Here is a 15,567-nt window from a genome sequence, read left to right as displayed (position 1 = left end):
ATCTTTATTGGAGTATAATTGCTTTACAATGGTGTGTTAGTTTCTGCTTTATAACAAAGTGAATCAGTTATACATATACATATATCCCCATATCTCCTCCCTCTTGTGTCTCCCTCCCACCCTCCCTATCCCACCCCTCTAGGTGGTCACAAAGCACTGAGCTGATCTCCCTGTGCTATGCGGCTGCTTCCCACTAGCTATCTATTTTACGTTTGGTAGTGTATATATGTCCATGCCACTCTCTCACTTTGTCCCAGCTTACCCTTCCCCCTCCCTATATCCTCAAGTCCATTCTCTAGTAGGTCTGCATCTTTATTCCCATCTTGCCCCTAGGTTCTTCATGACCATTTTTTTTTTTTTAGATTCCATATATATGTGTTAGCATACGGTATTTGTTTTTCTCTTTCTGACTTACTTCACTCTGTATGACAGACTCTAGGTCCATCCACCTCACTACAAATAACTCAATTTCTTTTCCTTTTATGGCTGAGTAATATTCCATTGTATATATGTGCCACACCTTCTTTATCCATTCATCTGTCTATTGACACTTAGGTTGCTTCCATATCCTGGCTATTGTAAATAGAGCCGCAATGAACATTGTGGTACATGACTCTTTTTGAATTATGGTTTTCTCAGGGTATATGCCCAGTAGTGCGATTGCTGGGTCGTATGGTATTTCTCTTTTTAGTTTTTTAAGGAACCTCCATACTGTTCTCCATAGTGGCTGTATCAATTTACATTCCCACCAACAGTGCAAGAGGGTTCCCTTTTCTCCACACCCTCTCCAGCATTTATTGTTTGTAGATTTTTTGACGATGGCCATCCTGACCAGGGTGGATGATATCCCACCCACTTCTTGCACCAAGGATTATCAGGTGCTAAATAAATGTTTGTTGGTGGCATGAATGTTTAAATACAAAAGAATCCTTTTATAGCCAGGTCTATTCATATGTTATGTCAAATAGTGCTTTGAAAACACCAACACCTGCGTTCTCAAGAGTTCTGCAATTATGTAGGTAACTCACGTCTAGTGAGCATTCGGCTTACTCTGTATGACGGGACTGAAGAATGTGGTGCTGGAAGAAAAAGGCTTATAGCATTAGCACAAATTACACAGAGATGAGACTCTAAATTACTTGTTACTCACTTTCATGCCAATGAATCTTGCAACATTATGGTAACTAGTGTCTAGATAGTCACCTAACTATTCTCCCATATAGGGCAACTCCTGTGGAGCTTATTTCTAAATCCATGCAAGAAGCGAGTTATTGGGCTCATGGCTTACTGGCATTTGGGGGATGCAACAGAGTAAAGATAATGTTGATGGTTGGTCCATCATTCATCCTCTTACAGGCCTGGAGAACTCACTGTTGCTTTCTGCCTTTAGGTGATGAGTCACCTGGTTATTTTACCTTTCAATTTTCCAGTCACAATCATTCAAACGTCTTATCACAAATCATCTAAATTATAGCTTCTATTTCTTAAATGACTGTTCAGGCAAGCCTTCCTAATCTTGCATTTCTTTTACTCACCATGATTTTTGATTTAATTGTGCAAAAAAACACAAAAAAATCCAAAGGCTCTCAGAACTTTTTTCAAGTGTTTTCACTTGGACAAAATCATTTTGTAAGCATTTCCGTCTAGAATAATCCAATTTACATTAAGACAGCCCTATTAAAAGAGGAATAAATGTGCCTATATAGCTCCACTTTATGCAGAGCTATGGTGACTCTTGGAAATATTCTGGTAATTTGTGGAAACATTTATCACTCTTGCTTGACTGTTTCATAATTGCCTGATTACTGTCAAGGAATATAGGTTTTCCTTTAGTCTGAATATCTCAGAAAGAAGCACATTGCAGACACAGGCAGACAAACTGAGGCTTTACACCTGCTTAATAGGCCTCTTATTAGCCCTAACAGGGGCTGCACCCCTTCCTCCAGCTTTTAGAGAGGATCTGTCCCACCACTTGGGTAAGGACTGTGCTCAGGGGACATTCCAGTGTCATCTTAGGAGCATGAGAGAAAAGTGGGAAGATGAGGCTCAAATCCGATACCACCTCCTTCTACCTGGTTGGCCGTAGGCTCGCTTCACCTCCCCAATCCTAGTATTAGAGGGGTTCAAGGACAATGTGGGGAAAATCAGTGAACTGTAAAGTGCTATACCGATGCCAAGGGTTAGTAGTAGTCTTACGATCAGCTCCTTACTTGTTCAGTGTTTCTCAGACTAGACACTAAAATAAAATTAGAGCAAAGTCCTTGGGCACTAGTGAAGTAATATTCAAATTGTAACGGGGAAGAGCCAATCTGACTACATGTTGGATCTGTTTCTTTTACTTGAACCTTTGCTTCCTGTTGCTTTTGTTCACTAAAAGGATAGTGTCTGTACACAATGGCCTGCCTCAGGGAACCCTGCCCCTCTGCCTGAATGTTAAACCCAAGTGCCTTTGTTCAGCGAAACATCCAGACCCTGTCCACCTATGGATGGCTGCAAGAAAGAAGAAATTAAAACATCCCCACCCTAAGGCTGGCCATTTCAGGGAACATTTGCAAGGCTATACTGGCATCTAAACCCCAATAAGATGGTTTATTGGAGACACTAGTCTGCCATCTTCTCGGTCTGCCTTTCTGAACAAAGTCAAAGTCATTATTCCTTGCCTCAACACCTCATCTCTGATTTATTGGCCTGTCATGCGGCAAGCAGAGCAAGCTTGGACTTGGTAACAAAATCAGTCTTTAACTATATTTCAGGCCATCACCTCACATCGGACATAAAATAATTGCTGTTCTTGAGTAATGCTGTAGTGTGTGTGTGTGTGTGTGTGTGTGTGTGTGTGTGTGTGTGTGTGTGTGTGTGTGTGTGTATCTGTGTCCCCTGCCTCTGATGAACTATATGGAAAGACGGTTCTCCAGTTTGACCCTCAACCCTGTTACTCTGAGAAATTTCCAGAAGCTACATTTTAGAGCTTTGCTCTAAACAGGAGGCAACAAGAGGGCCACATTCCTGGAATTTTGCCTCTATTTGTACTGGGCCTGCTAGACTTCCCTGCCCATCCTTCCAGAAGGCTTGATAGAACTTTGAAGTAAGGTATAACAGTGGCTCTAGAACTCGAGACTGCGGGGATTCCTGTTCTGATTCTTCCACTTACGAACTCTCAGATCTTGGGCAATCTACCTTTCTGCCTTGCTTTCCGTGACTGAATGATGGAGCTATTAATAGCACCTACCTTATAGCTTAAAGAGTTACATGTGAAGCATGAGTAACCTGTGGAGATTAAATACATGTGAAGCATGATGCAAAGAATAAGCCCTCAGTAAGGATCCACAGTTATCATCTTGCCCCAGGTGTTCTGTGGGAAGGAATCGTTTCTAAGCTATGTGTCTCCAGGAAAACTAAGCCCCAGGAGTAAACAGGGTTGGTTCCTATTTTCCCTCCCATTGTTCTCCTATAGCACCAGGACAAAAGACAAAATGCCTGTGCCCCAGGCTGGGCTGACTCAGTGGCTTGGGTGGGCCCACAGCTGGATTTGGGGTGTGGGTATCGATGGGGCAGCAAAGGCTGGGAAGTGAGAGGCAGATGGTCAGGAAGAACTAGCCCAGGACATTAGAACTGGATTGAAAATAAAGCAGAAGAAGTTCCGGGAGCTCCTCCACCAACTGGCTTCTGGTGACTTTTGGCAGGAGATGACCAGCCCAGAGAGAACATTCTGTTGTGAACGAGAAGGACCAAGGTAGTGCTTAGCTCTGGTCACCCCTGGCTAGAAAACAGCCCAAGCCCTTTCCAAAGACAAAGCTGGTGTTTCAGGAGGACTCAGGCCTGAGTGGTGCACATGAAACTCTTCCATTTGCTGTTTACATGCCAAAGTCAAATCTTGGGCAAACCATGTGCTATTCAGCTCTGGTATTTGGTTTAGAGTACATGTTCTCAAAGCCTACTGTCTGTGCATTTATGGGCGTGTGGTCTGTGCAGTCACACGGAGCCCCATACTCAGAAGGGCCCCACGCTTGGTTTAACGCTCTGCCCTTGCCATTTTGTCCTTCTTAATCTTTTTATTTTAGCAAAAGACTGAATTTTCATTTTGCACTGGGCCTTGTGCCTTATGTAGCTGGTCCTGGTGAATAAAGCTAGACTCCATGGCTTACCGACCTTGAGATACTGAACAAGCTACTTGACATCCCTGGGTCTCAGTCTTCTCATTAGTAAAATAAGGCAAATAAGAGTACCTACCTCATGCAGTTAACGTGAAACTAAGTGAGATAACGTATGTGGAGCACAGTTCCTGGCACCTCGTAAGCACCCAGTAAGTGTTAGCCGCAGTGACAGCTATTCCCAAAGCCATGGGCTAAACGTCCAATCCAAGTGCTAGTCAAGTAGAAATAGCTGCCTCGGTACCTTGGCCAGTACAGCTCTTAACTGAGGCCACCAGGCAAGGAACACAGTTACCGACTACCATCTGGGACCTGATGAGGGGCTCTCTAGGATATGGGTAGAGCCAAGTGACTTAATACAAAAATGCCTCAAATGTAGAATTCCCTGGCAGCCCAGCAGTTAAGACTCTGCACTTCCACTGCAGGGGGCATGGGTTCCATCCCTGATCAGGGAAATAAGATCCCACATGCCACACAGTGTGGCCAAGACAAAAAAAAAAAAAAAAGCCTCCAAGATGACATCTAACTGCATTCCATAGCTGTTGGTGAGAACGCAATCATTTTCTGCCCTTCCACATGTGATGGTTTGTGGGAAACAATCTGCACACAGGAGTATCATTCCTCCAGCTTAGAAAAGCTAGTTGCTGGAGACCCACCAGCAGAGTCAACAATTGAGGCAGGTGGGACTTTCTCACATCAGAATTAGTTACCGAGAAAGGGAACAGGGTGCACAGTGACCTCAACAAAGACAGCAGTCTAGTCTTCTGGCATGGCTCCTGGTTTGGAAAAGAGCCTGAGTGTTCTCCCTTCTGCCATACACTTGGAGATCTTCCTGTATATCTGAGCACAAGAAAACCTTATTTAAAAAAAAAAAAAAGAAGCTTTGATATTTTCATATAAAAGGGACCTCTGATACTGAGTAATATCACTGCTTTTCAGGAAAAGACTATTATTCCTAAGATCTCTCTAACACATTCTAAATAATGAGCACATTCTTCTGTGTCTGAATAGTACATAGTACTCAAGAGAGTCATTCTGGAGAGCAATTCGGCAAGCCTTTAAAAGGTCCAGGCCCTTTGACACAGCAAGCCCTGGGGGATCTTTCCAAGGAAACAGCCACAGATGAAGATCACCATTCATGAAGAAAGATTTTCATCGTGCTGTTACACCATCACATAAGTAAAAACTGCGTACGACTCCAACAACATGTGATGACAGCATTGAGAGTAGAGCCAATGGAACCCATCAAAGCTTATGTTTTTCGAAGAACCTTAGTAATACGGGAAAATGTTTACCGAATTATGTCACACATTATGTGAAACCAAGCAAGCATGCTAATGTATGCGTATTTCACAAATAATGAAAACGCTCCTCAGCTCCAGCTGCTCTACTGCCTGTGTCCTAAATGATGGAAAATTTCTCAGCAAGAAAGGGAAGAATTAGCAGGCTCTTAGTTTTCTTATCAGCTTTGCTACCACTTGTGATGAATGAATTTACCACTAAATAACTGGGGAAAAAAACCTTATTTCCTCACTTCATTATTCTTACTAACATTGTACTTATGTTTTCTTTAGAATTCTCTACTGGTATGACTCTCTAAAGACCCTCCGCCCTGGAGTCAAAACTTAGCCAGCTAAATGATGTTCAACTCACAACACATTATTTTTCAATTAAGACAAAGTGAGAGAGAAAATAGCATTTTCTCCATTGAATAGTAAAGGACCCAATCTCTAACACTAACACTGAGCCATGATACTGAAGTGGACTTGTGGTTTGGGTTGGGTTTTATTTTTGTTTGTTTTTGATTTACGCTTGTTTTGTAGTAGTTTCCTGTTCAGCCTCCACCTTCTTTCATATTTTGGGAAAGGTCTCTGTCCTTTGCCCAGATATGACACAGCGTCCTGCCTCTCACTATAGAGGCAACAGCATCCCAGGTTGCCAGGACACCAGCATATGAACTTAGGGGCTTACCCAATAGGAAGCTCTAAGACTTTAAATCAAGAGCAAGTAGCCCAAAGAAGGTGGGAGATGGCAGCTGCAGTGGCCAGCAGGGTCAGGCACTGGCTATGAGGTCAGAGGATACTTACTGGCCCTCTGTGATCTCTGAGCCATAAGTGTGCATTGGTTAGAATTTTTCAGCCTTAGGCGAGACAAAACCCAATGCACACTTGCTGAAGAAAAAAGAGAAATGTACAGACCCCAGTAAATAACAGGATATTTAATATTTATTTAATTCTTCATGGGTAGCTTCATTCCAAGCTCAAAGGATGCCAGCTGCACCCCGCTTATCACTCCTCTTCTGTTAATCTGCTTCTTTACTGTTAGCTGAATTCTAGGCAGAAAAACCCTCAAGGGACAAAAATGAATGGTAGGGTCCCAGGCTTATCCTTTTCCCAATTTACATCCAGTAAGAAAGAGAAGTCACTTCCTCCAAAGCTCAAGCAAAAGCCCAGGAATTGACTTGCTTATTGGCCTAATCCAGATCTCATGTCTGTCTCTGAACTCAGGGCTGTGGCCACGCACATGCAAGGCACTGGGTTTCTTATTTTTATGGTTCTAATCTAATTTTAATTCACATTTTTAATTTAAGTATAGTTGATTTACAATGTTGTGCTAATTTCTGCTGTACAGCAAAGTGATTCAGTTACATATATATATATATATATATATACACACACACACACACATTCTTTTTGTTATATTCTTTTCCATTATTGTTTATCATAGGATATTGAATATAGTTCCCTATGCTATACAGAAGGACCTTGTTGCTTATCCATTCTATATGTAATAGCTTGTGTCTACTAACCCCAAATATCCAGTCCATCCCTGCCCCACCCCCTTCCCCCTTGGCAACCACAAGTCTGTTCTCTATGTCTGTGAGTCTGTTTCTGTTTTGTAGAAAGGTTCGTATGTGTCATGTATTAGATTCCACATGTAAGTGACATCATACGGTATTTGTCCTTCTCTTTCAGACTTACTTCACTTAGTATGACAATCTCTAGATCCATCCATGTTGCTGCATTATTTCATACTTGTTTATTGCTGAGTAGTATTCTGTTGTATATATGTACCACGTCTTCCTCATCCATTCATCTGGCAATGGACAGTTAGGTTGCTTCCATGTCTTGGTTATTGTAAACAAAAGGCACTGGATTTCTGAGTCTAGACAAGATGATTCTTCCCGTGGCCTGGGGGCCAAGTGTGGGGAAGGGGACCATTAGGGAAATGGTTATCAGGACAAGAGTGAGTAAGTGAATGGGTGCCAAGCAGCAGAAACTGAGTCATTTGCACAAACTCAAAGATTCCAGTGTAAGCACATTAAAAGGGGCAGAAGACGTTACACGTCAAATGTTCCTCATTAGGCGGTTGGAACCACCATTCCTCAGTTACATAATGTCATGTGGGTCAGTGAACACAGTTGTTCAATAAACCAAGCCCTTGGGAGCTTAATGAGTTAACACGATAAATGGGTACGCATCCCAATGTAGCTATGGTGTTTTTCAGTGCATCATATAGGCCACTGATTTAGCCATTTTATAAAAATAAGAATATTAGAATTTTCTTTTTTGTTTAATATACACTAAGGTCTCATGTGTCCAATACTGGGCACTGGAGGTGCACTTTCCAAAATGTACTTCTTGAAGTGGCCTAGACTTTCTCAATTTCAATGATTTTACTAGAAATCCCCCTGAAACACATGACACATTTCCCCATCTTAATAACCAGACCACTGAACACAATCTAACCTGACATTGGTCTTCTCTGCTCTACTACAGTGATGCCCTCGGGGGATGCTGAGGTGCATAGCACTGTTTGCCATTACACCAAATGGCGCCGTATCACCCTGCTTCCTTTGTTGGATGCTGTGGGATTGAGGACAAATATGACCTAATCTGGTCTGGAGTGTCTGAAAGGTTTCTAGGCCCTAGACTCACCAGTGTAATGCACACCTCTACTACTTGTCATAGTTGATCTTCATGTATTTGCAGACTTGCAAGCGTGAACCTAGTACATCACATGATTAAGAGGCTTTCTAAAAAGGAATGACAATTCTCTCTGACTCTAGTTTTCTTAATGCACATAACTTTCCTGATGGCACCGATGTAAAAATAACACAGGCCCTAAAGAGGAGGTCTACGACCATAAACAGAATCCTGTGCCTCTAAACAACGCTTAGCTTCTGAAACTTGTGCCAATAGGAAGCCAATCGTCAAAGATGCATCCCCCCAAAAGGCATACTCTCCAACACCAAGAAGTAAGGGAGAGGGAGAAACCTCCCAGAAGGCAGAGCTGGGCCTCAGAGAGCCATGAGATTTGAGAGACTTGAGCTATGAGAGAGATTGCCTCCCAAAGCGTATAAACAAATGTTAATGAAGGAATCCTCCCACTTCGAGGGTAGAAGAGCATCCCACTGTGTGTCCAACATTGCTATGAACCGGTGACTGTTGTGTGTCTCCCATTCTTCTGAATGAGAATTTTTATTGTAGTGTGACTTCACTACCTCACTAGTAAATGAGGGCAGATAACTCTCAAACTCTTTTTCAGCAGAGCTGGGAGAGGGATGCAATCTACAGATTCCACAATATACGTAAGGATTACCAAAAGAAGATGAGATTGCACAGAAGCAATATGGGAAAATAATACAGAGAAGAAGTACAGAGAATGATGAGAGGGTCCATAGGTGGCAAATCTCAGAAAGTCCCTGCAAAAATCCAGTTATGAAAGTGAGTGTCTCACCTTGAACTTCAAAAAAGATATCCCTATATGTACCAAGTATGGAATGTAGGGTGAAGAGGGAGAGCAGCAGAAGCCCCCCTAAACTTGATCTGATCCAGAAAAACAGAAGAGGCAGAGCTATACAGAGAATAACACAGATGGGCCATATTTGCAGGAAGCACTCTGTCTCTCTGACAACAGGAAAGAGGAGAGTCCTGGCATGTGCTACCAGAAAGGTTACCTGCTTCTCCCTGCTCTGCTCTCCCCAGCCCATGGAAATGTTCAGCAGAGAGCTGGTCCAGGAATATCCAGTTCATTTGGCATCAAGTATGTGAAAAAGAAACTGGCCCAGGGACTTCCCTGGTGGCACAGTGGTTAAGAATCTGCCTGTCAATGCAGGGGACACGAGTTTGAACTCTGGTCCGGGAAGATCCCACATGCCACGGAGCAACTAAGCCTGTGCGCCACAACTACTGAGCCTGCACTCTAGAGCCCACGAACCACAACTATTGAGCCTGCACGCCACAACTACTGAAGCCCGTGCACCTACAGCCTGTGCTCCGCAACAAGAGAAGCCACCGCAATGAGAAGCCCATGCACCGCAACAAAGAGCAGCCCCTGCTCGCCATAACTAGAGGAAGATCACACACAGCAACGAAGACCCAACGCAGCCGAAAAAATAATAAAAAATTAAAAAGAGAGAAACTGGCCCAGCATAAATATAAAGCTTCCGTTTTTAAAAAATGTGAAAGAGCAGCAAAACTTACCAGTGAATGTGAGACACTCAGCAGAAAAATGTTGCCCCAACCAGACGAAAAGTGTAAACAACTATGAAGTAATCACCTCTAAGAGTCATCACAGAGAAACCACAAAGATGCAAGAAATCAGGGAGGAAATGGTGAGATGACAAGTGCAGATGAAATGTGAGCTGAGCTAATAGAATGCAGGGAAAAAGTAGGAAAGAAAAAGTCCCCTAATGCTCATAAAAATGAAAACAAAATTGGAAGAAGCACATGGCAGAGTAGGCACTGTGAAAAAATAACAAAAAAAAGAAGATAATACTAACCAGTCGAAAACCAAATTTTAAAGATAAAAAGGAGTAGAGGGAAAACACTAGACATAGAAGACAAGCAAAGAAGTGATGATAGATGTATAACTGGAATTCCCAAAGAACAGAACCAAAATCACACAGCAGAGAAAATGTTTAAAAATAGCAATCAAGAAAACTTTCCTGAAATAAAAGGGACAAAACCTGGTAGTGTTATCAGATGAAAGATAAAGAAATAATCTTTTGAGTAGCTGAGCAGAAAGATCAAGTCACTTGTAAAAGGGAAAAAATTGTCTGGCATCAGGTTTCTCCACAGCAACATAAGCATTGGGAGAAAGTGGAGATCCAACAAGATCCTTAAAAAAGAACATGTGAGTCAAGGGTTTCATTTCCAGCCAAACTGCCCTCCAAGTATAAGACCATTTTGAACAACACAAGAACCCAGGGAATATTGCTCCCTGGAGCCATTCTTAAAGCAACTACCTGAAGAAGAGTTTCAGCCAAGCAAGTGATGGTGACAAAAACTATAGCAAAACCGTGATGAAAACCAGGGCTAGAGATGAACAGCGACAATACTTAACTGTAGAACTATGACTAAAACAAATGGGAGTGCCCAGGTAGCAGAACAGAATAGCAGAATGTGAAATATACACCCTGATGTTACAGAATGATACAATGAGTAATAATTGATAGTGGAAGAAGAAAAGAAGTTGAGATGCTGAGTAAGTTCCCTGACTGCATTATATATAATAATTGAGAGCCAAGAGTTATTAAAGCGGGCAATTCTTCTAATAGAAGCCTAGGCATATTTAATAATGTAAAAGTAAACATTAAAAGGATGGTGTCAACTAAAATTGTGTGGTGGAGAAAGAGAAGAGATGTCGTCACCCATAATAAGGAACTAATAGATACTACTTAAAGAATAGAACACTAAGGTTATTATATGCGATTATAATTATAAAGTTAACCCCTATGACAAATCGTTTAATCCCTATGGCAAAAATACAAAACTCCCCAAGTATAAGAAAAAAGACACACACAAAAATTGACAAAAGACAAAAATTGGTGCAGGAAGGAAGTAATCATAGCTCGCCTTACGATCAGTTGGAAGAGGAGCATTTACCTAGCAAAATAATGCAACTACTCACATTCACTTTTGATCTAATCAAACTATACTGGGAAGGAAAGAGGACAGGAAGAGAGCTCTTCTACAGTGGGGCGGGGAGGAAAAAGAGAACTGATTCCTCATCTTCCACAATGGGAAGTCAAGAAATCACCTCTAAAATAAAATTCGGGAAGTGTAATACCAATGTGACATTTAAAGACATGGAGATGAATATCAAAATAATCATGCAAAAGAAATGAAAGGGGTTGCCCCAGGGGAGGTGAAAAAGAGGAGAGGGGCAGAGACTGCTGTTTTACATAACAAACTTTGTGGAACACAGTTTGGCTGTTTAATGTATAACGTCAATAAAAAGTACACTTTTTAAAAAAGAATTTGAGCTCAACTGAGCAATCAGAGTTCAACTGATCGTTCAGAGGTTCATTTTTTACCCTAACCTTTCCATGAGGTCCTTTCAAACGAAAGTTTCCCTAGTCTTTCATTTTGAAAAGTGAAATTCTTCATTCTGCTCTGCCTTTTATTGAAAGCCACCACACAAGTACTGCATTAATCTGACAGTGTTTCCTCAGCCTCCTTTGAACCTCCGGCTGCCATGTATTCTATGAGGACAAAATGTTGATTTTAGTGCCATTCCTCAGGAGGGCCTGCAGAGGAAAAGATACTTGCAAATACATTGATACCTATGGTGGTGATGACAGTTCCAGCAAAGAAAAAGGCACTTCCGAGGTCCCAGTGACTGCTGTTGTTAGAAGAGTTTCCTATGGGGCTTACTCCTGCGTTGTCAGCGTCAAGAGCATGCTGCAAGGAAAGTGAGAAAGCATGAGGTTCAGTGAAAAAGCTTACCAAGGGGCTTCCCTGGTGGCGCAGTGGTTAAGGATCGGCTGCCAATAAATCCAGGAAGATCTCACGTGCCGCGGAGCAACTAAGCCCATGCGCCACAACTACTGAGCCCGCGTGCTACAACTACTGAAGCCCACGTGCTGCAACTTCTGAAGCCCACGTGCCTAGAGCCCGTGCTCCGCAACAAGAGAAGCCACCGCAATGAGAAGCCCACACACCGCAACGCAGAGTAGCCCCCGCTCGCCACAACTAGAGAAAGCCCGTGTGCAGCAACAAAGACCCAAGGCAGCCAAAAAGAATAAATAAATAAAATAAATACGTTTTTAAAAAAAGATTGCTTTAAAAAATAATAAGAAATGAGTGAACAAACTAAAGTAATAAATGTAGGCACATGATCTTCCCAAAGGTGTGAGAAGAAAGCAATTTAAAATAAGTTTATAAAAAAAAAAGCTTACTAAGATTTCCTTGCTCCAGAACCTGCAATGATCTATAAAGGACTGGTTATGTGGATGAGGGTACCGTCATATGATGAAATACTATTGTTACAGAGAAAAGCACAGGCCCAAATGGTACCACTTGTGCTAAAGTCCATGGTATCAAACCTGCACTTGATACCTGACTTTACTGCAGTTACGACCTTCCCCAGAAATGTAATCTTTTTTTACTATTTATTCTTTTCTTTTAGTGAAGTATAGTTGATTTACAATATTGTGTCAGTTTCAGGTGTACAGCAAAGTGATTTAGTTATTGTTTTTCAGATTATATTCCATTATAAGTTATAACAAGATACTGAATATAGTTCCCTGTGCTGAATCCTTGTGCTTCTCTATTTTATGTATAGTAGTTTGTATCTATTAATCCCATACTCCTAATTTGTACCTCCCTCCCTCTCTCTCCCCTTTGGTAACTGTAAGTTTGTGTTCTGTGTCTGTGAGTCTATTTCTGTCTTGTATATAGACTCATTTGTATTATCTTTAGATTCCACATATAAATGATATCATGTAGTACTTGTCTTTCTCTGTCTGAGTTACCTCGCTAAATATAATATTTTCTAGGTCTATCCAGAAATGTAATCTTAATCAACCAGTCTGGAATTTTCTGGTCAGCACCAATGAGGCAGCCTGTCTCATGGACCTGTTCCATCCCCCAGAGGAAAAGAGGTAATGTGCATGCTAAAACCCCTGCTATTCCTTCCCCCCTCTCCCCCCAAAGATGTCCTGACCTAAAATATAATCCTTTCTTTTCTTTTGATAATAGCTCCTTTGCCCCACTCTCTTCCTATAAAAACCTTCCATTTTGTACAATCCCTGGGAGGACCCCTCTAGCTGCTATATGGGATGGTGCCTGATTCATAAATCATTGAATAAAGCCCATTAGATCTTCAAATCTACTCGGTTGAATTTTGGTTTTTGTTTTAATTTTTTGGCCTCGCCGTGTGGCACACAGGATCTTAGTTCCCTGACCAGGGATGGAACCCACGCCCCCTGCAGTGGAAACGCCAAGTTTTAACCACTGGATCACCAGGGAAGTCCCTGAATTTTGTTTTTTAACACTATACATCCACTTGTTAAAATTAGAAAATTAGTTTTAAATTGGGGGGAAAAATCCATATATAGTATGTTGCCATTTATGTAAAATTTGCAGACATAGGATTTACCCAATCCTGGCAGAAGTTATGCAAAACGCATACATCTTGTTGTGCATATACATAGAAAGATGTCTAAAAGGACTGGCACCCAAAGTGGTCACTCCCGGGAGGCAGGGTTTCAGTTCCTTTTCACTCTCTTTTTTTCTGTTTTGTTGGAATGTTTTACACTGAGCTTGTTTCAGGAGTTAAGAGCTTGGGCTCCTGGGTCAGACTGTCATGGTTCTGCTCGTTAATCACCTCAGACACTTGGGCAAGTTATTTTTTTTTTTAATGTATCTTTTTTTTTTTTTACATCTTTATTGGAGTATAATTGCTTTACAATGGTGTGTTAGTTTCTGCTTTATAACAAAGTGAATCAGTTATACATATGTTCCTATATCTCTTCCCCCCTGCGTCTCCCTCCCTCCCACCCTCCCTATCCCACTCCTCTAGGTGGTCACTAAGCACCGAGCTGATCTCCCTGTGCTATGCAGCTGCTTCCCACTAGCTATCTATTTTATGTTTGGTAGTGTATATATGGACTTCAGGATATGAGGAGGCGGAAGGGTAAACTGTGACAAAGCGAGAGAGTGGGCAAGTTATTTTAACCTCTCTAAGCCCAAATTTCCTCATTTGCAAACTGGAGATAACAATGCCTTCCCCCACAGAGTCGTTGTGAGGATTAAATGAGATGATTCATGTCATACGCTGAGCCCAACGCCCAGCACTGTGTCAGGGTTTAACAAATAGTTGACAATTTTGTGACTGTCATTTCACTGTCCCCCAACACACACACACACACACACACACACACACACACACGGCTCCTTTTAAAAATAAATAACAATGACTCCTCACTGGCTACCAGATTTGGAATTCCATACACCTTAAAATTCCCAGTGCCTTGGCCACATTGATGCTCCAACCTCATCTCACACTATACTATAAAAGCCTCCAGCCCTGGGCAGGAAACGCTATGAGACATCCCCTCATACTTCTGGAACTTTGCTTTGCCCTCCCACCAAGGTGCCCACCCTTCAGGGTCTAATCTGGGCCCCATTTCTTCCAGGAGGTTCAGTTTGTACCTTGTAGCCTCCACAAAATGCCTCCATCCCAGGACTTACGCTTCTGCACCCATACATTTAACGGGCTTTTGATCACACACTCCCTTGCTGGAAATCCTTCCCTACTCTCAGCATGCACAGAATAAGGTGGAAAATTCCTCAACAGCCCTTCCTGAGCTCACCCTGCCAAACTCCTTCAGGCCAGGGGAGAGGGTAGCAAGAGATTTCAATCAGGTGAGCTGTGGTGAGGAAGGTAGGGGCTTCAGACGGAGGTGACAGAAATATGAGCTACTTCTAGAGTCTCCATTCCCTGGACAAAATCGTAATAACCCCATGTGAATACTGCCAGACACAATTAAATATTGCAGTGGGATTATATTCATCCTAAATAATGCCCATAAAGCTCTGTTAAAACAAGCAGACAGGGGCTTCCCTGGTGGCGCAGTGATTGAGGGTCCGCCTGCCGCTGCAGGGGACACGGGTTCGTGCCCCAGTCCGGAAGGATCCCACATGCCATGGAGCGGCTGCGCCCGTGAGCCATGGTCGCTGAGCCTGCGCGTCCGGAGCCTGTGCTCCGCAATGGGAGAGGCCACAACAGTGAGAGGCCCGCGTACCGCAAAAACAACAACAACAACAAAAAACAACAAGCAGACAGTGGTTGCCATAAATTAGATTACAAATGAAAAAGTCAATCATTGTTAGTAACATTTTGCCTTCATTGATCTGAGATATTTCAAACTCTTTAAACCAGGGATCAACCCTTTTCCAGAAAAGGTCAGATAGTAATTGTGGGCCACATATGGTTTCTGTTGCAAACCCCCTAGACAACTTACTGGACAAAAGAAAAAAGCTCTTTTGTTTAAGTCTTTAGTTTATTCTTTCCTGCCTCTAAGAACATGAAATATTATACTGGCCACTGTTTCTAACATAAACCCTGGCACCCCAGAATTTCAGATCCAGCTGCATGGGATGTGTCTTTGCCTGTGGTTTAAATC

The 15,567-nt window shown here is 42.3% G+C and overlaps 1 protein-coding gene across 1 annotated transcript in view; it reads right to left on the bottom strand.

Annotated features, from left to right (window-relative positions):
• The window catches only part of KCNK10 (potassium two pore domain channel subfamily K member 10), a 135,828-nt gene that overhangs the window by 37,880 nt on the left and 82,381 nt on the right, over positions 1-15,567 (bottom strand). Inside the window, exon 3 of the mRNA XM_019924270.3 lies at positions 11,722-11,839. Within this exon, the coding sequence (XP_019779829.1) occupies positions 11,722-11,839 (118 nt within the window). The remainder of the gene's footprint in view (positions 1-11,721; positions 11,840-15,567) is intronic.

Source organism: Tursiops truncatus, chromosome 2, assembly GCF_011762595.2.
Source record: "Tursiops truncatus isolate mTurTru1 chromosome 2, mTurTru1.mat.Y, whole genome shotgun sequence".
NCBI lineage: Eukaryota > Metazoa > Chordata > Mammalia > Artiodactyla > Delphinidae > Tursiops > Tursiops truncatus.
This window is presented reverse-complemented; position numbering and strand designations above follow the sequence as displayed.